Here is a 25,454-nt window from a genome sequence, read left to right on the forward strand (position 1 = left end):
TTTTCCTTATTCTTTTTTTTTTTTATTGTCAAGGGGATGTATAGAGGGGTTACATTTACCTAAGTAAGGTAGTAAGTAATTTCTTGTCAAACTTGTTACCCCTTCCATCATTTTTATCCTACTTCTCCTTCCCCTAACTGCCCCCTCAAGTTGTACAGATCATTTGCAACATATTGTCTTGTGCATGTTGCTGTTGCATTGGTTCCCATCTGGTCCTTTGTATCACCAGAAAATATCTTAACTTAAAACCTGACTCTTAAGTTTCTGCACAAGCTCCTTACTCTTCAAGGAACCACCCTGTATCCCATGAGTGACCCACATGGTTTTAGGATAATTTTTGCCAGTCCTGGGGCTTGAACTCAGGGCCTGGGTGATATCCCTGAGCTTGTTTTACTCAAGGCTAACACTCCACTACTTGAATCACAGCTCTACTTCCAGCTTTTCTGGTAGTTTCCTGGAGATAAGCATCTCATGGACTTTCCTGCTTGGGCTGGCTTTGAGTCATGATCCTCAGATCTCAGCCTCCTCAGTAGCTAGGGTTACAGGCGTGTGCCACCGGCACCTGTCAGTTTTAGGATTATTTTATTATTTTATTTTTATTTGTTTATTTTTTTGTCGGTCATGGCGCTTGAACTCTAGGTCTGGGTGCTGTCCCTCAGCTTTTCAGCTCAATGCGAGTACTCTACCACTTGAGCCATAGTGCCACTCTGGCCTTTTCTGCTTCTGTGGTGCTGAGGAATCCAACCCAGGGCCTCATGCACGTGAGGCAAGCACTCTACCACTGAGCCATCTTCCCAGCCCTAGGATTATTTTAAACAAATAAATTATGGTGTCTTCCTAACAGACTGAGCTCAAGAAGAAGGAAAACAGATGATATGTTGTTTTAAGTAGTGACAAGTGAACTGATCTAGTAAATTCTCAGACTTCTTAGTTACTCCACAGTGCCTCACTTTTCACAAAAGCTACTAGTTTATGCTTACTGACTAGGTCTCAATTCCCATAGGCCATGGAGCACTAAGCAGAATGTAATTCTGCGGCCTTACATCCCCAGCACAGTTTATCATTTAACCATAATGCAACTGATTGTTCCTGAGGATTCTGTTTTCTTTTCTCTACTTTCTTCTTCTTCTTTTTTTTCTTTTCTTCTACTCTAAAACAGGACATAGGTAGACTGATGAATTCAATTATGATTATTTCCCAGTCAGCAACAACAACAATAACAGTAAAAGGTCAGTTCATTTCTCATGTTAATATCTGATTCCAAATGACATTGGAATTTTGCTAAAGAAATGGATGAGAATTTACCACAGAATGAGATCAAATTAACTGCTTGAATCTTTGGCTCCTTTCCCATCAGGCAGGCTGGACATACTGTCTTTGATAATGAATAGACAGAGGAAACTGGTGACCGCTGCGGCTTTGTTTTGACTCTTGTCTCTATTAAGGAATTCCTGTAACCCCCCACTCTGTGCTAACACTAGAAACAAACTTACCACAACTGTAAAACCATTCTCCTTCGTTCATACCAAGAAAATGAAAAGAAATACCTTCTTCGAATCATGTCTCACATGCCACCTTCAAGGTTCTCTTGCATTGATCATGCCCTTTCTCATGATGCTCACACAAACCTATAAGCTGGAAAAGGGAGAGGAAGTAGGCTCTAACAGTACCTAACTCACAGCCCTCATACACCACTCTAGAACTCACTGAAGGCTTCCTACCACAAAGTCACCAGAGGGCTTTATCTGGCTTACAAGAGTGTACTCTGTCTTCTCTGAGCAGTGGTGAGGAGTCAACTATCCCAAGAAGCAATCCCCAGTGACTCCCCCACAGGGTTTCAGGGTAAATATCTTGGCTTCCTCATCCTTCAGAAAGAGCCTGTCTATGGTGTCTTTGGCCAGTTCTTCCAAGCGTCTCCCGTGCCTCCCTTCCCACTGCATCCTGATTTCAAGACCTGCTTCTGGAGAAACCCAACCTAAGACACCGAGGCACCTAGGAAATCATTAGCTGCTAAATACCATATAGTTGCTTAATGGAGAAGTAGAGATGGGAGTCCAGGTCTTCGGATTCCTGGCATATGTATCAGATTAAGTTGCTGCTTGCCGATAACCAGTACTTTATAGAACTGGCCCTCAGGACTTCTGGGTAAAATGAAGACACTACAAATGAGATAGAATTATTAAATGACTATCCCTGGACATGAAGGAACCCAGTCATCACCATCAAGAGGATTAAAAACAGACAACTGAAGGGCAATAATTACCTAGCATGACGAAAGGGACTCCCAGGAAGGTGGAATTGTATTTGCCACCAGTAAGATTGATGATTCCAGCTGCAGTGAGTGTGGCCAGGCTTATGGTCACCAAGCCAAGCAGGCCTAGCCAGGGTTTGCTGCGGACACAGTCCTGCATGGAGCAGCAAAGGATGGCCATGGTGATCACCAGGATCAGGCTGGTGACCAGGTAACGTTCCGACACACGGCTAGTCTTCTGGAAATCTTCCCTCAGTGACGAGGATGTGTACGGGTACATTTTGACTTTGCTGTTGGATTTCTGGAACAGTCTGACAGTGTCACAGAAACTGGACTCCCACCTCTCAGCCACCATGTCATTGAGACTGTTGATTGACTGCAGGTAGTAGGTGAGCTGAATAGCCTCCGCCGATTTCACCCGATCCTTGCTGTGTACGGTGACACCCCCAAGCTGGTGCCCGTTGTACACAGCCCTCCCATCCTTTAAGTGAGTGATCGGGTACGTGATAGCAAAATTGGTCCGATTGGTGGCCCGGGCATTCTTTAGTTCTTCCAGGACGTGTACTATGTCATCCACGATGCAAGTCTTATCATTATTCAGGATACATATGTGCGCAAACGTGTAATTAAAACCAGGCCTTGGCACCTGGATCTTGGTCACAGCGGTATGCAACTATGGGGACAAAAATAAAAGACAGAGACAGACAGTATTTATTACAAAAAGTTAAATGTGAATAAGTGGCATTATATCCATGCTCAAATAATACTCTTATCAGACATCAGTGGTTCATGCCTATAATCCTAGTTACTCAGGAAGCTGAGATCTGAGTTTCATGGTTCAAAGCCAGCCTGGTCAAGAAAGTCCATGAGATTCTTATCTCCAATTAACTACCAAAATACGCTGTGGCTCAAAGTGGTAGACTGCTATCCGGAAGCACAAAAGCTCAGTTACAACACCCAGGCCCTGAGTTCAAGACCTAGGACTGGCACACACACATGCATGCACGTGCGCGTGTGTGCGCATGCGTGCACACACACAGACACACACACACACACACACACACACACTATTCTCTCTGTCTTTCTTGCCAAGGAGAATCATTCATCTCTAAGCCACCGTTTAAGTAAGAAAGTATAACCTTAAGTTAGAAACAAAGATGCAAAACATGCATCTGACCAGTGGTCTCCATCATTTGTGGCCGGACAGGCAACATTAGCCCAACCACTCACTAGTGCTTATAAGAAATGAAATTGTCTAGAGTTGGCAAACCAGAATCTCTGGGCTAGCACCTAGGAAGCTGGGTTTTCACAGGGTTCGGAGACTGAATCTTTGAGAAGTGCTACCATGAAAAGCACCATCATTGTTTTACATATTCTTTATTTGTGATCAAATTCATTTATCTTTGCAAATCTTACCTAGTGGTCTTGAAAAGATGATGTAAAAAGTGAATGAAGGTGTAACTGGGAATTCAGAGTCCTGGGCAGACCAGTCCTTTGCTGCAAAATAATCTCTTCACCCAACTACTCTAGACCCTAAGAGATAAGAGGTTCATTTTGATAGTCTTTGATTTTGCTGGCATTCTTGGTCTGCATCTATGGGAAGAGAGCTGTAAATGTAAGAGCTTGGCTTGAATACAAGAAATCATGTTAAAGGAGCACAGGAAGATTTATTTTACATACTTGCCCCGTGTAGTATTTGCTACACCCAGAAGCTGTACGCCTGATGCGAAAGTGCACATTGTAATACAAGCACTAACTTAACAACTGCTACTCCATGTCAGGCATAGTTCTAGGCCCTTTTAGACAGATTAGCTCACCTAATACGTTCAAGAAAGTACAAAGCACGTATGAGAATTAGCTGCACCGCACAGCTAAGGAAATTGAGACAGAGAAGCTAAGTCATTTGCCCAAGCTCACAGGCAGAGTACAAGGCAAAGCTGGGCTACACAGTCAGTTTGGTTCTAGACTGGGCCTTAACTTTTCACCATACACCTCTAGGTTGGCAATGCTGGAAGTTGCAGGTGGGTTCTTGCCAGTAACTAATTCTTTGTGTTTTTTACCATAACACCCTTGAAAAAAAAATCAAAGTACTTGAGTACAAGATATGTAGGGGTATATACAATTGCCTGTCTCAGATGAGGAAATGGGGAGGGGGGGAGGGACTTAAGGAAACTGAAGTTCTTCACACTTTTTTTTTTCTTTTTTTTTTTAATTTAATTTAATTTTATTTGAGAACGTACTGTACAGAGGGGTTACAATTACATGGGCAGGATAATGCATACATTTCTTACCAAGCATTGCAGCCTCCTCCTTTGTTTACCCTTCACCTCCCTTCCCAGCCTCCCCCCTCCCCCCACCCAATCCTTCCCCCCCTCCCCCCCCCCCACACCGACATTGTAAAGCTCGTTTTTGACATGATATTTTGTACTTCTCATTGTTGCAACAGGTCCACCTGAATCCTTAAACGACTTGTTTGTCCATTTATAAGATTATTTCTTAGTTCTTCACACTTTAAATCCTCTCAACAATTCACTTTACAGATGAGAGAACTAAGGCTGTGGAGGCCATGCAAATAGAGGTGGTAGGGCTAATTGCTGTCTTTTGCAATGCCATCACCTATTACACAGGTCTGTAATGGCCACTAGTTTTCCTCATAGTGGCTTTGCCTTTATCTGCAAAAATGCAGCCAGTTGTAGGCATGTTCTTAAGTGTTAAATAAACAAGTGCCTGGCACCGAGTGGATGCTCCCATGAAAATCTCCATGATTCATACATTTTCTCTCAAATCTATTCTACATGGATTATTTGTTAAGGTATTTGGTTGTGCACGTGTCTGAGTAAGTGGGATTATGCTTTTTTTGGAAAACTCTGAGGGGCACCAGCTGTCATAGTCACTTATTTGAACTAGTATCTGAGTTGATGATCCTAACTCTCAGCGTTCCTTTTTCCCACATCTCTTCATGAGCGCCAACCCTCAAGGTCAGAAAACACTTTATTTCTTTGGGCCTGGCTTACTTCACTTACAGGTTCCATGGTTTCCCTTATTTGCAATAACTAGTATAAGTCTAGGACAAGCAGAAAAGGTCAAAAGCTATGTCCATATGACCAGATAAGATGATGTTAAGTGAAATGGACTCCAAGATAGGGACACAACTTGCATTTTCTTTCTTGATATCGTTTTTAATTATCTAAAATGTACAATGTGCTTTTTTTTTGTTTCTCTTGTTTGTTCTTCCCCCACAGTATAATCCTGTTGTCACTGTATTGATTCTGGTGCCCTGCATCTTGTATATACATTTTTCTAATTTGGGGAGGTGAAGGGAAATAACAAAATGCTGAAACAAGGATACTGGTTGACCCATTGTAACAATGAGATGTGCAAGATACTATGTAGAAAACGAACTTTACAACTGGGGGAGGGGAGGGGGAAGTTAGGGATGTGGGGAGGGAAGGGATGGTAGGGGAAAAACAAAGGAGGAGGTAGCAATGCTCGATAAGAAATGTACTCATTACCTTACTCATGTAACTGTAACCCCTCTGTACAGTATTTTTACAATAAAAAACATAAAAAACACTTTATTATATTCAACTAAAATATTTTGATCTCTCCTCTCCTTTCTTCCTCCCCCCTCGCTCTCACTCTCCAATCTCTATCTCTCCCCCAAAGTTACCTAGGAAGCTATGTTCTCAACTATAACCATATGCTAAATATTTGTTCTGGTGATTTGAGATTAAAAGTCACCAAAGTGTCTTTCAATGGTAAAGTTGTGAAAGTATTTTTCCATTCATTCTTCAACCATGTCAACAAATTTGGATTATAATAATCCCTAAATACAGAAAATTTCAAGATTAAAAGGTTATTTTGGAAGATGGGAGAATAAAGAGGAAATGAAAACAACAGAATGTTGATAAGAGTTGAAAGAAAGATTCTGGGGAAAAGATTCAGAATAGACTAGAAAAGGAGTGGTATTGAAAACATGCATATGTGTAATATTTAGTGCATTGTTTGTTCCCTTAAGAGGTATAATAAATCTCCCTTAGAGTGATTACTAAATATGTCAAGAGAAAAGGATTGCCAAATAAGATGGTGTTAAGCCACAGGGCTGCACCCAATTATAGCAAGGGGATATTTTCCATCCATTCTCTAAGGCGACCATACGCTGCTGGGTGGGGAGGTGTAAACTATGTAGTGACATGCTATGATTCTTTGGCACATCCACTGAAGAAAGTGGATACCATATTAACCTCTGTACTGTCAGACAATAGGAGGGAGTCTTGGAAAATGAGATGCTTACTGAAGTTTTAGAGGGAATATTCCTTAACTACTTTGAGTACCAAGGCTGCAGTGAGAGATAGCTGCTTTGCAGTTCTGATGGAGTGGTGGGTAGAACAAATGTCACTCTTGTTTCTGTGTGGCATGGTGATAAAATGACAAAGCATTGTGGTGGTGGGGGGGGTGGCAGGGGAAGTCTGTGGGATCCTACTGTAGGATAAGAGGTGAGAGGTTAAATAAGGCATGGCAAATGAGACATCTTTTTGTGACTTCTGAAATAACTCAGTTCTGATCATTGGTCCTCATTTCTGTGTATCAAGTACACACACAATCCATTTTTGGACATCTATACAGACGTGGTCCAGACCCTGTACTATAATACTCTGACACCTATCTGTACATGTCATTACAATGCCCTGATTTAATCTTCTATAGGACCCTCCAATCAAGGAAAAAGAAGCAGTAGATATTCTAAACCATGATACTGGGTATATTCACAGGGGAAAAAGGAACCCAGAAACCAAAGTTACATTTAGCTAAACCATAAAATGTACACAGTAGGCCACACTAATTCTAATTAAGTTAGGTAAATTTTCTGAGATTCTCAAAAATGACACAAAGTAATAGTTCTGGCCTTTAATAAAGTCTCAATCTGTCATGTGAATCAACATATAATTCTTGTTTGTATAACAGTGTATATATTCTAGATTATTCACTCAACATACATCCAACAAGTGTTCATTAAATAGACTATGTTGCCAACAACAATAATTTCACTGGATTTAGTATGCTGGCACTTATGCATGGAAAATCCCATGAGTTACAATGGTACAAACTATCAGTAGATTCTCACAGTAAACATACCAGCACCTAGTGCTAAATCCTGGTAAAGACTAATCCAATGTTAATCGCAATCATAATACTTTGATTACTGATTTGTTGTTAGAGACCAAAACTGAGTATTAAGGCTTTGAACAGACCATATAAATTGTTAGCATTTTTGTCCAGCACTAATCAAGTTAAGAATGCTAATACTAATAGGGACTAGTCTACTAAATAAATTCCATATAGTTAAGAACTTATTCAATATAAATACCCTATAGAAATTATTAAATCATCTCCACTTTACAGCTGGAAAAATTGAGGCTAAAAGAATTTCAGTAACCCATCTAAGACCACCCCATAAGTAAAGGGCAGATGGAGGATTATAAATCAGGTCCACTCCTTCAGGTGTCAGACTTCAGACTTCAGGTCTCAGTTAAGAAAATGGTGTTGGTCTAGCTAATGTTTAAGGATAGACCCTTCTATTTCACTATGTATTTGTGTGTGTGTGTGTGTGTGTGTGTGTGTGTGTGTGCATGCGTGCGTGCACACGCGCTGGTCTTGGGGCTTGAACTCAGGACCTGGGCACTGTCCCTGAGCTTTTTTGCTCACATTCTACTACTTCAGCCTCAGCTTTTGGAGATAAGATTCTCACAGACTTTCCTACCTGGACTGGCTTTGCACTTCTATCCTCAGATCTCAGTTTCCTGAGTAGCTAGGATTACAGGTGTGAGTCACTGGTGCCCAGCTTTCACTACATAATTTTAAGATGAGTATTATTTAAAGAGTAATAAAGGGGGGTGAATTTGGTCAAAGTACATTATATGTATGTGTGGAAATAGCACAATTAAACCCCTTTGTACAATTAGTATATGCTAATAGAGAAAAAAATCATGTACGAAAGGAAGTGAACTTCATAAATATCAATTTGAGATTTATTACAGCTGCCTGTGGTATGCTGTACCTACACATTGAAATTCTTTTGGGGGCAATGATAGATCTGATAGTAGATGAAACTCCAAAAGAAAACAGGGTAAAGAAAATATACTCACTAAAAAACAAAATGAATAAAATAAAGGATTCCCTTTGCTGATTTCCCGTTCTGGGGAAGCATTGGCTCTTCTAATCCCTTTCCACCCCAGCCTGGGATAAAGCCAATACAGGCTACCGGTCACGACAGGCCAAAGTCTCATTTCCTCCTCTGTCTCTCCTTGGCACACACAGATCTTCCTCAGAAGACAGCAGGGACACCTTGTAGAAGAAAGTACAGAAGGGATCCGGAAGGAAGTATCTGCTCCTGGTGATTAACATAGGAAAAATACCTGTGGGGTTCAGGATCTTATACAACCTATTTCAGCTCTTTTCAATTTGCTTCTTATTTCAAAGGGAAGGGAGAAGGCAGGAAGGCTGTTCTGCCATGCTCTGGAAGCAGCTTCAAGCAGTCACTTAGTAATGTCAACTGTGAGAGGAGACGAGGAGAGGATGTGGGTTCTTTACGTCCCTGCAAGATGGCGCCCATCTCCTTCTGTGAGCATGATGACATCGCTTTTATCAGCTGTCTTCCTTTCTCTGTCTCACATTCCCAGCCCACTTCTGCTGTTACTCCCAAGTAATCTGCATACATTTAAAAATGTAAATAGATGGCTGGTTTGCCTTTCTAATCTCTATCATTTACCCCCAAATGTCATTTACCTTCCAAATAACACTAAATCAAAATGATAGCAAAATGCTTTCAAGGAATATCTTGTTTTCATCCCTATATCAAATACATTCTTCACTGAATCCAAGCAACTTCCCACATCTTGATCTACGTCTGTACTCAACAATGGTAAAAATGGATAGGTTCTAACCGGCAAGATAGCCTTACCTAGGACACAAGGAAACACCTTGAAGTGGACGGGTCTGGTCTCTGCAGTTCATAAATTACGCTCGCTCCTTTGGTGTTATGTTCTGTCTTTGCATGATCTCACTCTCACCCACTCTCTTTCCTCTTCTTTTAATAGAAATGTATTACATCAGAACACCAGAAGTTGCAAGTTGGGGATTGTTACCGTGATTCATTTGTAGTGCAGCCAAAAGCAAGTTAGTCATCCCTTAATAAGTGAACAGAAATAATCATTCTGCCTTTGAAATATTACATTTTCAGAGGACACTAGATTTCAGTTGTGGTTGAAGCCAAAGAAGTGACTCTCTAGTCACAGGCTTCCTTTGCCCATGGGTGCCTGGTGGCACACAAGCCAAACTGCTTCTCTGTCAGTACCGCAATGCCCATTTGAGTCTGACAGTGAAGCACTTCTGTTTTGCTTCTTACTTCACAGGAGGTACACATTCATATTTTGGGTGTTAATAATAAAAAGCAGCCAAGACAACCCTACTTTGTAATTCCCACAACACGCTCAGTTTATCTTTGTAACCTTGACTTGTCAAACAAAGCAGCCTTAGACTGGAGGGAAATAAGCCTTGGATTTTTAAGAAAGAAAAAGTAACCCTGCTTAGCAAGTATGGTGCTGAATTCAAACCCTGCTATTTTAAAGAACCGAGAAGGCTAAACTTTCTGTTGAAAGTAGTCAGTTTGGTCAGGTGCTGGTGGCTCATACCTGTAATCCTAGAGCCTCAGGAGCCTGGTATCTGAGGACCATGATTGGAAGCTTGAGTCCATGAGACTCTCATCAGCAATTAACTAGCAAAAGGCCGTTAAGTGGAGATGTGGCTCAAGTGGTATAGCATGAGCCTTGGGCAAAAAAAAGCTGAGAACCCAAATTGAGCTCAAGCCCCAGCACAGCTCCAAGAAGACTAGATACCCACAGAAATGGGCATTCAGCTAGGCATCCTGCCTGGGCTGACTCTGAGTCTTAACTCTTTGCAATGCAGCCTGCTGATTAGCTAGGATTACAGGAGTGAGCTACCAATGCCTGGCTTAAATTGCCTTTTCTATAGATTCAAAGTGGTTTACGGGTGGCATGTTATATGGTTCATTTAACTGAACTTCAGCTGAATGTTCATGCTCCCCCCTCCCCATCTTTTCCTCCTCTCCCCCATGTGTCTTGTCAAAAACTCAGCTTCCCTAGGAAGTGTATTCCACATTTTGTTTGGATTTCTCGAGATGGTTTGGTAGTATAGGGGCAGGATTAAGAACCGTTTCAGGCTAGAAAAATCTTACAAATATCATAGCTGTCCTTTATTCTCTTTTCTTCAAGCAAAATAAGGTTGCATATGCTGTGGGTCTGTGTCCCCACCTGCCAACTGTAATTCACCCTTGAACTTTCTGCTTGTGAAAATAAAAATACTATGCATCCCATGCCCCTGATATATTTGAAAGTGCAAATAATTAGTGACAATGTTAAAGCTAAAAAAGAATAAATGTCCCCATCCGATGAGCGCTTCAGCATTGCTTTTCCCTTGAAAGAACTTGCTACGTTTCTAATCAACTGTAAGCTTGAGAACAATGAAAACTGGTTGAAGAAAGAATTACCAAGAAAAAAGTTCTATCTAATGACATGGGTCATGCATGTTCTCATGAATGATGACCATGAATCGTACAGTACTTGAAGTGGCATTTTACTGATAGGGTATTTTTTTTTCTTCCTGGAATGGTATTTTTCTCCTCTGTTCTCAACCAGATCTACTGCCCTTAAAAAAATCACAGGAGCATCTCAGCTGCTGCCTTCCTTTTCAGAGGCCTGACAAAATGGATGATCAAGGCTAGGATCATTTTGTGATTCAGTTTGCTTAAGGCACTGACCCTTCCAGCAGGGCTGCTATTGGGGGCACCCTTAGTAGAGACGGACTGCTTGTACAAAACTGAAATCCTCATCTGTCAAGTTGGGATAGTAATTACAACTATCTCATGAGGATTGTGGAGAATAAATAAGAAATTGAATACAAACTATTCATTATAGTCTCTGACACATATCTACTGGTACCCAGTAAATTTCAGATGCAAAACTAAAATGAACAAACAATATTCCATTTCTATCCTCTGTTTTGTCTTGCTTCCTCTCTATTATTTCTTATTAGAACAATGGATATTCTTCATTTGCTTTTGAAAAGTACACTTGATGAAATGTAAAGGTAAGAATTTTTTCACTAAGAGTTTAAGGGGAAAGAGAAGTTGGTAGCATGTATCACTATAAATATTTTAAGAGACTAGCTGGGAATGTGTTTAAAAGTTAAGACAGTCTAATTCTAGTATAAGCTTCTAGCCTGAAAATGATCCCATGATCTTCTGGCTAGCTCCCTAGATAGATCACTGTTTACATCAACTGAAAGATTCCAGACCAGGCAGGGAAAGATGGTGGGTGGAAAAGAAGAAATCTGAAAGGTATTAAGTGCCTACTAAGTACTGGCCATTGTACAAAGAATGATTCATATATTACCTCATTTAATCTCAAACTAACTAATTTGTATATGAGGAAAACGAGCCTCAAGGAGCTTGATTAACCATCCCAAGCCACAAACTTAGTAAATAAATCAGCCCACATTTCAATCTTAGGCTAGACAATCGTCTCCTAGTGGGAATTCCTTTGACAAAGTAAAAAATTATTTCTACAACTTTTTGGGTTGGACATTTAAGATAGTGATACATTTGCTTTTTGGTATTAGGCTTAAACACAGTCCAACCATAGCATGAGTTGGTACTGACATAGCAAAATCAAAGGATTAAACATGGCAAAGCCTTCTAGGGTAATATTCTGACCTATACTACATGTTTTCACCCAATGAATACCAGATATGTACAACAGCCATCTCAGAGTAGCCAAAGGCCATTGTCAGTGATGAGCATGCTCAGCCAGGTGGACACCAAGCAAACAGATATGAAAAGAGATTATTTTCATCAGTCCGAATTGTATCCTCTGTATCATCTGTGTTTCCTATGTAACCTCTTCCTCCTCCACACACACATACACACAAGCACCAAAACTTTGTAGATGTGTTAGTGCAAAAGGGCTGGCAGCTGGGATTTATTAGTGTATTAGGACTTTGATAGTATTATTCCCCAAAGGCAACTGAACACTAGAATGAATATATGGTGTGTGCGTGTGTGTGTGTGTGTGTGTGTGTGTGTGTGTGTGTGTGTGTGTGTGTGTGTGTCTGTCCTGGGGCTTGAACTAAGGACCTGGGTGCTGTCCCTGGGCTTTTGTGCTCAAGGCTAGTGTTCTACCACTTAAGCCACAGCTTCAGTGCTTAATTAGAGACAAGACTTTCACAGGCTTTCCTGCCTCAGCGGGCTTCAAACCACAATTCTCAGATTTCAGACTCTCAAGTAGTTAGGATTACAGGTGTGAGCCAACAGCGCCTGGCTTTAGAGTATGTGTTTTATGAGGGCAAGGACTTTGTCTGATTCCTGCATCCCAGACACCAGAGTAGAAGGAGCCCAACAGAATTGTGCTGATCACACCTTCAGTGTTTGTTCTTTCTTGCCGATTTCTATTCTCACTGGTGACATTGAATGATATTTCATTTGTACCCAAAGGCTACTGAGCTACATGCATATCATTTACATCTTAAACAAACAGATGACATTGAATTTGGTCCTATCACTTACATGCTGCAGACAAATGGCTGGTCTCATTAGACAAATGGATATTGTTAGACTATAATCTAAAAAAAAAATAAGAGCAGAGAAACAGTGTAGGTAGGCAATTCAAGATGGAAATAATTATGTGCTATGCTTAATTATAGGGCAGCTTGAATTTTTCATGTGTATTGGATTTTTTTTAGAAAAAAGTAAAAAAAAAAACATACAGAAATTTGGAGACTAGTATAAACACTCCTGTGGAACTACCATCCAAAGTCATCTCTAGTTGAGGATTTTGTCCCTACTATTAAAGCTGTCATTGGGTAGTCTGACTATAATATTAATATTAACTAGAACACTCTTGGGAGTGCAAGAGAGCACTGTGCGGTTTCACAGGAACAGAAAATGTAAGATGAGCCTATCACAGGCAAAGTGGAATACATCCCTCTGGATTCTTAGAGGACTTGAGCATTGATTTCATCCATTTATGTCTCTCAGTGGCCTTTAATGCTTTTGTTTATAGTCCCTCTGCTGTTGATGGAACCTAGAATGTTGCCCGTGACACAATCTTGTTATCATAGAGGCTTCAAGGGAAGGGAATTGGAATTTTTTTTTCAGTTCTAGCCATTTCAATCCCACTTTCTCACTGACCATTGCAGACTCTTCCATTATAAAGCCCTGATGTTATGCAATATTCCATTTCCCCGGCGGCCCAGTTTTGCTCAGGACTGCAGAGGTAGAGAACACCCATTGAGTCCTCAGAGCATGTCATCTACTTTCCCTCAGCGTAGCAGCCCTGCTGTCACCGACAAGTAGCTTCAATTCAGCTGTCTCACTGATGGGGGGCTTGTGGAAGTGGTTCACCCAGCCAAGAGCAGAGATGATTTTAATGCCCCAAAGTGTCATTCTGGATGATTGTATCTTTCCTGAGGATAGTGACTTGCTTATTTGGCTGATGAGAAATTTCAGGCTCCCAGATATGAATTCTGTATTGGGTCTCAGATACTGGATGGGGGCAAGGGAGGGCAGAGTTTTTTTGCTTTCTTGAAGATTAGAGAAAGTCTTCTGTACCTCATTGCCAATTGTAGCAATTAAAGCCATAGACTCCATGAAGCATTGATCCAAATAGTCAACATGGGTTAAGTATCTACACTATCTGGGCATTATGTAAAAGCCCATGGACATTAAGAACATTAAGATATAATTTTACCCTCAAGAAATGTAGTCTTGTGGGGAGACTTTAGGTAGCCTATCCAAATTGCTTAGCACAGGTGAATCACAAAGTGAAGTGTCACATTGCTAGGACAGGAATAGCTAAAGAAAATGGTGGGGTACAGGGAGTCATCTAATGGTGGAGCACAGGGCGCCTGTGATGTGTGTGTGTGTGTGTGTGTGTGTGTGTGCGCGCGCACACACACATGCATGCACATATTGATGAGGTATATGTTCATAAACATGAATGTAGTAGTGAGGTGAGTGCAACTTGTCATTCATCCAGTTGATGAAAGTCCTTAGTAACTAACTCTTAAGCCACATGAATATGACAGATAGGGCTTTGATCTCACAGAGAATTCCAGAGAAAGACTAGCTGTGAGGCAATTCCAAAATCTGTATGGGTTTCTAGAATGAGAGAAGTGCAGGGGATTGATGGAAGCCTCCTTGGAGGAAATAACTTGTAAATCCAGGCCTCTGAATGGGAAGGAGTTCATCATGGGCAGAGAAGTAGCCAGGGGTGTGGAGCTGGTTGGGAGGGTAAGTAAGGCAGAAGGTACAGTATGAGCAAAGTCTAAAATGAACCACGAAGATGCAAGGGGGAAAATGGGAGTAATTCAGAGTGGTGAGAAATCCGAGGAAAGTTCTGACAAGAAAGTTAAAGGGGAAAGAAAGATTCAAACCTCATAAGGCCTCACATGCTAAACTTGGAAGACAGATTTTTGTTGTGTAGGCAAATGACCCTCAAAGACAGGCTTTAGGCGGAGGATGCTGAAATGATTAAAATTGTATTTCGGGAAATTCCTCTGCCTATAGTATGGCAGCTGGATTTGGGAAGGATGGAGAATTGAGGCAGGGAGATGGAATAAAACACAAATGCAATATGTAGTTCACTGGTGAAATGAAGATTGGAACCACTGCGGCCATGCTGCCTTGAATGTGGCAGGATTCTGTATCTTTGTATACATCTGGTAGCTTATTTTATAAGCAAAGGCTTAGGGAAGCTTTTCCTTTCATCTGGAAAGGAAAACCAGGTAGTAAAAATTGGATGACAACTTTCAGCTCCATGATACTGATTAAACATTTGGGTTGCATTTTGCATGTTTAAGCCTTAATGTGCTGCTTATCGATTTCAGAGATGTGCAGATTTAGCTGACGTCTGGCCTTTCCTTCTTCTGTATATAGACTTCCAAAGTGCAGTCATACACCAGGCAAGCACACGAGATTCTTAGCCAATTGTTTCAAATTCTTCTGTAGCAGATGTGGTTGGCACCTTCTTCATATCCTCTGGCCCTTATCTCCTGAGAGCACACCTGCCTGACTTCAAATGCCAGCACCCACACTTCTTTGTTGAAGAGCCCACTTTGCCATCTGCTTGGCAGGCCAGAAGTACTGGGGAATGAATATCCAATGGGAGCAAGCCCTCCAGCAATGGCAGATGGGAGTTTATGTTTGAAAAGCCAGCTCCCTGCCCATGGGTGGGCTCACTCTGGAGTGAGAGTGTTTTACATTGGTTCCTAGAGATTTCCTCCTTAACACTGCGTTGTAGTTTCCCACAACAGTGGCCTTTTGGGTCTCTCTCTCTTTCTGTTACGCCAAGTGCTCCCCTTCTGATAACTTGCCTTTAATTCATTTGATTTCTTGTCTCAAGGTTGAAAGACTAGCAAGGAGGCAATTGCAAGATCTGTGTGGACTTCTAAGATAAGACAAGTGCAGAAGATTAAGGGAAGTCTTCCTGGAGGGAGTGTTTTCTAAATTCGGCCCTCAATGGGGAGGAGTAATTATAGACAAAGGCATGGCTGAACCCAAACTAAGACAATACGCAATAATGCCCACTGCGTCTGGAGCTAGAGTATCTTCAGAATATCAAACCATCCTCAAATCAATTCTCCACTGTTTTGAATTTGAAGATTCAAATGTGGTTATGTCAACCCTAAGGGAGTAAAGTTAAGATCTTTATACTGAATCTTTTGAGGGTGACACATTTTTAGGATGTAGAACAGTAGGTATGTAAACATTTTTCTTCAAGTGGCCCTGTGAAATTCGTGAATACACATGACTAGTTGTATCAACTGGACTTCTTCAGCATTTTCATTAAGGATTAAAGCTAATGGTGTGGTAGGTTGGGAGTATACTGATAATAAGAATACATTCCTCAGGCTCAGGCCTGTATCCTGCCAGGAATGGAGAACTGTGAGATGACATGATGTCTCATTTTTCTTCTTGCTGAAGATAAGGCTTTTGCTTATTTGAATAACAAAAAAGCTTACTGATATAGTTAGAAGCCTCTTTGCATCCTTCTGGAACATCTCAGTAGGTAAGGTCTCATACTTCAATGTTCTCTGTTGACAAGTGAATGCTGGCATCCTGCCCAAGTTGGATGAGAGTCTCTATCTTTACATTTCTGGATTTCTGCTGTTATGGCGGTAGGTGTGTGGGAGAGACAGCTGATGTGTTCACTGGATTTCTTCCCAGGCAGTGATGTGCCTGGGAAGTATGTACTGGTTGAGACGAATTCTCCATGCATTGGCACGGCTGCCAGTACAGGTGCTGAAAGTCACCATGATGGCAATGTGTCAGATGTCAGGAAAACTGAGTTGATTTGTCTGCCAAGACTCAAGCTGCCTTTCTGCTTTTGGGCCTCACCATTGTTGGATGCTTTCTGAGGTTGAGGATAGCAATGTAATTCTTTCCCTTTACTAGCAGGGTCACTAAATAGCGTGCGTGCGTGCGTGCGTGCGTGTGTGTGTGTGTGTGTGTGTATGTGTGTGTGTATTCATTGAGGCATAGTATATAAAGTATAGCAGTGTTTAAGGATTGTTTTTAAAAGATGTGGATACCAATGTACACATTGCCCAGCCCAGAGCAAGAAAGAATATGGACAGCACTGAGAGGCCCCTTCTGTCCTTTCCCATTGAATACCTCCACTACTCTCAGAGGAAAACAGTTTGAAATCTATCAACATTGATTAGGTTTGATTGTTCTTGAGCTTCCTATACATGTAATTGTGTAGAATGTAGTCTTTTCTGTTATCTTTTATTCAAACAATGACCTATAAAATTTATCCATGCTTGTTTATTAGTTTATGTTTATTTCTATTTGCCAACTAATATTCTATTCCAGTTCTTTTTTTTGGTGGGTTTTGGGGCTTGAACTCTGGGCCTGGGCTCTTAAGCTCAAGGCTAGCACTCTATCACTTGAGCTACTGGCGCCACTTCTGGTTTTCTGAGTGGTTTATTGGAAATAAGAGTCTCACAGGCTTTCCTGCCCGGATCTCAGCCTCCTTAGCAGCTAGGACTATAGGCGTGAACCTTCAGGGTCCAGCTACCAATTTACTTTTTCATTTCCCCTCCTTGGTGGATCTTGTCGGATAGTCCCAGGTTGGATTGAAGGAAAAATTCAACGTTAAGTTTATGAGTACAATGCATCTTGATCACTGTCATCCTTTCCATCTTTCTCCGCATTGTTCCTAGCTCTGTCCACACCCTCAAGCTACATGGTTCCATTTTCACATAAGTTCATGGGATATAATAACTGTATTTGCCCACTTTTCTTCTCTCCATTCATTTTCCCCCCTCCACTAGTCATCTCCCCAGCCCCGACTAGACATGTTTCAGCTTCCTCATATTCATTTTGTTAAACTGTTCCTTAGTTGCTCAGAGTTACACCACCGGAATCCTCCCCTGAGTATACCATACTTTAATTTGTTTATGTACATATGCATATGGCCCTGTATATGTTTTCATAATTGTTTATAATTTAGATTTCACTTCTACATGAGAGAAATTATGTCTTGTTTGTCTCTCTGAGCCTGAGTTACTTCACTTAACATAATTTTTTTCAGGGTCCATCCATTTCCCTGCAAATGATGAAATGCTCAATGCTCTGGCCATAAAAGAAATGCAAATCCAAACAACATTGAGATCTCCTCTCACTCTAGTAAGACTGGTTATCATCAAGAATATGAACAACGAAAGATGCTGGCTTGGATGTGGGGGGAGATTCAGTGTTGGTAGGAATGGAAACCAGCAGGATCACTTTGGAAGGCAGTTTGGAGTTTCCTATTAAAAAAAAAAAACACAACTAAACATAAGACTTCCCTATGATCCAGCAATAGGACTCTTGGGCCCCTATCCAAAAGATTACAAGTTAGAATACAGAGAACTCACTTGTTCATCCATGTTCATTATGCATCATAGCCAGGTACAGAGGTTTATAAATAAAGCTTCTATGGCCATTCTTGGACATAGCCTTTGGAAGGTATTTGCCCTCACATCTCTCAGGTACATACAGTGACATATGGTAACTGTTGACCAGTTTTCTGAGAATAGCTCTGGTTTGTTTGTGTTTGTAAATACCTCCACCAGGGCCAATTTCAAGTTACTAAGAAGGTGTGAGGAATAGATGTGGTCAATCCGATTTCAAAAGTCAGTAGGAGCCTGTTCCTCTCTACCACAGTGTTTATAGACCTGAGGTGAAAGTTTGGGAACCACAGAGCAAGCATATATTTAGGTTAAGTTTTCTAGAGTGGTTATACCCTTTTATATTCCTACCAGCAATATATGAGATTTCCAGTTGTCCTATATCCTCAGCAATATTTCATATTATCAGTTGCTTTATTTTTTATTACCATCCTGGTGGGTACATACTGAAGTCTCATTTTGGTCTGAATTTGTATTACTCTGGTAACTGAAACTAAGCCTTCTCTCCACATACCCTGTAGCCCCGTGGCTCTCCTTTTCAGAAGTGTCTTCTTCAAGCCTTTTGCCCCTTTAGTTATTGGGATGTTTGGTCTTTTCCTCAATAATTTGTAGGAGAATATCTAAGTTCAAGACTAACAAGACTCATTGGAAACATGAAAAGAAGGAATTGCTCCAGATAGCCAGGTGTGCTTGAAAGAGCCTGGCATGGAGTCCAACAGACTTGTTTTCATGTCTAACTTAGCCACTTCCTGATGACTTTGTGCAAATTGCCCTGATGGACTCTTAGTTTTCTGATCATCAATATGTGGTTAGTGTTTTGTAATGTTGATTATTGAATGAGACAATATAGACAAGATGCCCCACAGAAAAGCCCATCGCATGTGCTCAGTATTCTATAGACTGAGAAATCCTCCCCATCTCATTTTGAAAATGGAGCTGGTATAGCCACTCAGAAGTAACTATTCATGAGGTACGATGGTTTAACTGAATGTCCAGAAATCTCACGTTCTTCCTTGTTGCCTAGTACTATTAGAGCCATAGAAGAACCGCCTTCATGATGAGAGGGGTATGTAATATTTATGAGAAGTAGCACGTCCCTTCTTGTGGGAGATCACTGGCAAAGTTTACTAAACATGGTAGGCCGCAGTGACTTATATCTGATGGCAGGATGAAAGATCCATATGACACTTTTCAGAGCCCTAAAACATGGAGGAAAAGCTGCTGCATGTCAGCACTAGTAAGAAACCGGGGCTGTTTCCAAAAGGGCTGCACAGTGAGTGGGCTTCGAAGCTGTAGTCAGTCCTCTGACTTCCCTTCTGGTTTGGGGATGTGAGGAATGATAGGCTTAGCTTATGCATCACCTCCTCTAGGAAGCCTGCAGTAGAAATGCAGATTAAGTTCTCCTAGGTCCCCTGTGTGTAGACATATCTACTGCATCACTTCATAGTGAAACAGCATCTTGTTTTCACTCTTTGGAAAGGAGTTGATGTGTGCATATTTTTTCGTGTGTGTGTGTGTGTATGTGTGTGTGTGTACACCAGTACTTGGGCTTGAACTCATGGCCTTGCACTCTTGCTTTGCTCTTTCACTCAAGGTTGGTACTCTACCACTTGAGCCACAGCTCCACTTCCAAGAAATCATATTCTTCATTATATTCCCTGTTCCCAGTTCAGTGTATGTAAGAGAAGGTACACAACACTTAAGTTAAACATTCTGGACAAGCCAAAATATCTTTTTCTTGGAGGGGGGGGTCCGGTTGTGAGGCCTGAACTTTGGGCCTGGGCACTGTCCCTCAGCTCTTCAGCTCAAAGCTAGCGCTCTACCACTTGAGCCACAGTGCCACTTCCGGCTTTTTTCTTTTTGCTTATGTGGTGCTGAGGAATCGAACCCAGGACCTCAGGCATGCAAGGCAAGCGCTCTACCACTGAGCCACCTTCCCAGCCCCTAGCCAAAATATCTTGTATAGTCTCTTTGGCATTTCCCACATGCATTCAGCAGCTTCCCCTGTGTGTCCTGAAACAGTTATACACTGAGGAGTGATTAAGTAAAAATGCTGCTAGTTAGTTCCCAGAAACAAATTTTAAAAAGTAAAAAAAAAGTCTAAGAAGCAAAATACCCTCAAACACAAATAAATTGAAACAACAGGAGGAAAGTACAAGGTTATTAAAGTAAGTACACCTCCTCTCGTGTTACTCCAAGATACTGTGGCAATTTCAAGACATAAAATTATAACAATGTGTTTCTCTATCCATTCTCTCAAGGGAATACACAGGCGGCTATTGAGGTATGCATTTCTTGAAAGAAATAGCATATCAGAATTAAAAATAAAGAGATTTTAAAATTCTCACTTTAACATTTCTTTCTAGGCTGAAGTCACTTTAGTTACCAACATAAACCACCAACTCTCACTTTGGCTTCATTTAAGAAATAGATGGTAACTAGGCAGGCATGGTGGTGTACGCCTGTAACCTCAGCCATTTGGGATGCAGAAAGAGGAGGAGCATCTGACCCCTCCTTCCTCAATAAGGATTCAATCTCAAAAACAAACTGGTGGTGGTGGCATATACTGATAATCCCCACAGGGATAGAAGGCTTGTGGTCCCAATGCCTGCTTCAAAAGACAGACCTTATTTGAAAAGGTCTTATTTGAAAAGAGAGGCCTTATTTTGAAAAAAACAAAAAAACAAAACCCAAAACCTAAGAAGCAAAAGGACTTCAGAGGTGGCTCAAGTGGTAGAGTACTTTCTTAGCGAGTGGTAGGCCCTGAATTCAATCTGTAATACCACCAAAGAAAGAGGAAAAATGGATGTACTTAGATGTTACTGTTACCTTGAAATAATTTAGCTACTACAAAGTGAAGATGGTATGGAATCTAAGAACCTTTAGGTGCCATCTTAATGTTTTCTATCTCGCATGCACCACTTAAAGTAATTGTAAAAACCTGTGTGTGCCAATTGCATATTATGAAGTGCTTATGCATTGTTATGATGGTAGTAGCAGGGTTTTTTTTTTAACCTTCTCCTTTTTAGTAACAAGGGGGCAATTGGAAGTGGAAATCTTTTCATTATGGCTTTGCACATAGCTTTATTAAGGGAGATCCCAGTTTGAAGCAAGTAACTCTCAATGGGGAAGCCTCAGATGATGTTTTTGTGCCAGTCCTGGGACTTGAACTCAGGGCCTAGGCACTCTCCCTGAGCTTCTGTGCTCAAAGCTAGTGTCCTACCATTTGAGCTACAGCTCCACTTAGAGCTTTTTGTGGTTAAATGGAGATAAGGGTCTCTTGGACTTTTCCCGCCTGGGCTGGCTTTGCATTGCAATCCTCAGATCTCAGCCTCCTGAGTAGCTAAGACTGCCTGCCTAGGATGGTTTTGATGGCTTGGAGAGGGTGGCTTTGGCAGATCCATTGCCTTGTGAAACCAACAGGCTGTGAGCATGGGATGCTTGTCACTTACAGTTTGAGGGCGTGGCCATGCTCTGGGAAAAACTTTGGTGCACTCTGAGAGCGTCCTAGCAGTGGGAGGGCTGAGAAGGCTTTGCTGGCCTGAGCGCAGGTGCAGGAGCATCTATGCCTGCACTTGTTGCAGCATTGGGCTGAATTCCAAAAGAAAAGCTGCCCAGGAGCCAGACCAATCCCAAGGAAAGGCATTCATGGCAGAGGATGGGAACAAGCACTCTGTAGACTTTAGGAGAAAAGTTGCTTTAGTTAGGCCATGACTAGACAGTTAGGTTGCAAGAATGTCAGCTTTACACGTTTTATCTTAAGAGTTTTACATTGTTGTTGGTTTTTCCAACATCAAACCCTTTAGTTTTCCTGGCTGTGCCTACACTGCCTCCCCGTCCCTTGAGGATCTGTGAGTTGAATCTGTCCTTCCCACTTCCACTCCCTCAGCCTGAACCTCTGGGCCCAGCCCCTCTCAACCCTCCTCATTTTATCCACCGTGGAGCTGCAAAATTCAGATGCCTGCTCCCCTACCCCTCTCCACCCCGCACTCCTCCCACGCCAGCCACCAACTCAGAGTATCTTGGCAAGGGCTTAAGGCTTTGTATTTTAGAAAGCTTTCCAGAAGACTAACACACAGACATGGTGGGGAATCCTTACATCCTTCATCAAATCCTACTTGTTTTGCCTCCTGAATCTCTCAAATCCATCCTCTCCTGCCCCATTCCCACCATTCCAGATTTGTCTCTAAACCTTGGAAGTTGATGATGGAAACAACCTTCTAAGTCATTGTTTTCTTCTGTCTTACATCTACCCTCCATGCCACTACCATGTTTATTTTTCTGTAACTCAAATCCAAACCTGTCTTCCTTCTGCTTAAATTCCTCCCATGGCTCCCTTGGGAATGGGCCATAGAGCCTGTTGACTTCTTAGATGATGACAAAGCAGTGCTTTGCAGCCTATACAGGATGGGGTGCAGCTTATTTTTACAACAATGGAAGACTTAGAAGCAGTTGCAAATATAGTGCAAGTTTCCAGGTGTCTCTCACCTAGCTTTCCCTACCGATCACATCTTATATAACCAGGAAACTGACTTCGGTACAAGACTATCAACGCCAGGCCTTATTTGGATTTCCTAAGTTTTTATATGGCTTTCTTGTCTGTGTATGTGGAATGCTGTAATGTTTTATCACGTGAGCTTAGTGAAGTTTTAAAACAAGCTTTTCTCTCCAGCAGTGGAGTGAGTCTCAAGTGATTCTAGATTTGAATCTTGAGGTGAGCTTCTAAACAGTAGCCATGGTTGGGCCCCTGGCTTTAGTCTAGCATTGCTCCAACTTGAATGTATACACAAAGCAACTGGAGTTCTGGTGAAGCTGCAGATTCTGATTCAGTAGATTTGTATATGACCAATGTCTTGGGGGATGCAGTTGCTGTCAGTCTGCGGGCCACGTTTGGTTTTAGGCCCCATGGAACGAGAGTTCATGCTTGTGAGGTCTGACAAAGTATATTTGAGTTCCCCTAGTGAGTCTAACATGTAGCCGCAGTTGAGAACCACTGAATTTATGATGTGATTTGAAGGTCACACCATTTCAACTGTGTTTAAGCAATTCTAAGTCATTTCAGTCTCTTCTGATGAGCTATTCAACTGCCAGAAGAAAAGAAAAATAAGTTAAGAATCCTTCCCTGAGTAGCCAGTGTGATTTCTCTCAATTTGCTTTACTTCCACTTCAAGTTCTTCTTTATGTTTTTGCCTACCTTGAAATGATTGAGGAGAGACTGACTCTGTTTCATACTCAAATTCCATGAAAGAGATCACTTCTACATCACACCCTAATCTCATCTTCCTTTATCCATTGGTCTCTGAGCCACAGATATTAGAATGTTCCCTTTCTTTAATACTTGATAAGATTCACTTTCAATTGTTGACCTTGTTTTCTATTTTGCAGAGAGAACCTAAAGACATCAGATGGAAATTACCCTCAACTTGCTGCTACCATATCCATACAAATACCCACATTTACACCCATCCCCTTTCCTAGGAAAACCAAAGGTATAATCTTCCTTCTTTCTAAAGTCAACTCCTTTCATTAGGTTCCAGCTTTCCTTTCCTTTCCCCTCTTCTTCCACGTTCTTAAACACTTTGTACTAATGCTTTTTTTCCTAAGAGCTTTGAAATATGCATTTACATCTCCCTTATTTTACCAAGGCCTCATTAATACTATAACTCCTTCTAACTTTTGCCACACCTCCCATCCTTTATATTTGTTGTCTCCAGGTACATCTCAAAAAATTAGCTGTTTCCAGGTGTGAGAGCAGATATCTGAACTACCAGTAGTTGGGCGGCTGAGGCAGGAGGATTCTGCCTTCCAGGCCAGCTAGGAGTACATAGGGAGACTGTGACAAAAACAACAACAAAACGAATTCCTGCCTGTTAACTGAATTTCCACACATCTCATTCACTTACACACCATTTCTGTCTAGACTCTATCCCAAAGCTTAACTAAAACTCAACAAGATAAATCCAGTAGCTCCTTTCCAATCTTCCTTAATTTTTCAGCAGATAAATGATCAAATCAGTAAATCAAAATCAAAGGAGGAATCTGAGATGATTGAGCACATTGCAATTTCCATGGGATTCTGGTAGGTTCGACCAGATTTTTAACTTTTGACTTGGAGGTTGCACTCAGGATGTCATGTTCACCACACAGGTACTCTACAACTTGAGCCATGCCCCTAGCCCTATTTGCTTTAGTTATTTTTGAGATAGGGCCTTGTGTTTGACTGGAGCCAGCCTGGACTGCTATCCTCCAATTTATGCTTCCTCTGTAGTAGGGATGACAAGCATGCACTGCAATGCCTAGCTATTGGTTGAGAAGGGGGGGGTCTCAATAAATTTTTGCCTGGGTTGTCCTTGACCCTTGACCTCCCAATCTTTGCCTGAGTAGCTAGGATTATGAGCACGAACCACTGTGCCTAGGTTGGGCAGGTTTTCTTTATTGCTTTCCTCTCTATGTGCCTGGCAAACAAAGGTGTTCAGTAAAGACCTGTATCCTTCCTCTCTTGGATGACGAATTCCATCACCCAACGCTTCTCTCTTCCTTCATCTTTCCACCTAGCGTTCTCAGTTTCCAGTCTACCTTTGACTATTTATAAATATGGTCCAAGATACTGTCTCTGGAACTTCTGATCTTGTCACATCAGAATCAATTTTTATGGGCAATGAATTCCATTTCCATGGTTTGACTCCTAACCTTTATGCTGACCAATCTCCAGTTCACATCAACACCTCCCCTCTTTTTCCAAACTCCAGATCTGAATTTCCATCTGCCTCCTGAAGATTTGCAAATACAGGCTATGGCAGTATTTCAACTGGTGTAAATCCAACAGCTGAATCTTTTCCTCCAAATTTGTTCTTCCACCTGTTTCCTGTTATGGCTAACAGCATCACCCTCATTCTATTCACCCAGGTGGGAAACTTCGAAGCCAAAATTACCCTTTCTCCATAGTTTCCTCCAGATCCAAGGAACCTCAGCTTTTATTGACTGCATCTATCTAGTTGGGGGCTAGGCATTTTAGAATATGCCCTAATTGTCATTAGCCCCCAGGTATGTTAATAGTCTCTCTCTCTCTCTCTCTCTCTCTGTTTCTCTCTCTCTCTCTCTCTCTCTCTCTCTCACACACACACACACACACACACACCTAAAATGTGTCCATATCAAAACATTCAGTATGATAATG

At 41.5% G+C, this 25,454-nt stretch overlaps 1 protein-coding gene across 1 annotated transcript in view; it reads right to left on the reverse strand.

The window, feature by feature from the left end:
- Positions 1–25,454, reverse strand: part of Ptchd1 (patched domain containing 1) — a 52,955-nt gene that overhangs the window by 11,767 nt on the left and 15,734 nt on the right. The window contains exon 2 of the mRNA XM_042670206.1: positions 2,264–2,924. Within this exon, the coding sequence (XP_042526140.1) occupies positions 2,264–2,924 (661 nt within the window). The remainder of the gene's footprint in view (positions 1–2,263; positions 2,925–25,454) is intronic.

This window comes from Dipodomys spectabilis, unplaced genomic scaffold, assembly GCF_019054845.1.
Source record: "Dipodomys spectabilis isolate Male_0828 unplaced genomic scaffold, ASM1905484v1 ptg000526l, whole genome shotgun sequence".
In the NCBI taxonomy this organism is placed as follows: domain Eukaryota; kingdom Metazoa; phylum Chordata; class Mammalia; order Rodentia; family Heteromyidae; genus Dipodomys; species Dipodomys spectabilis.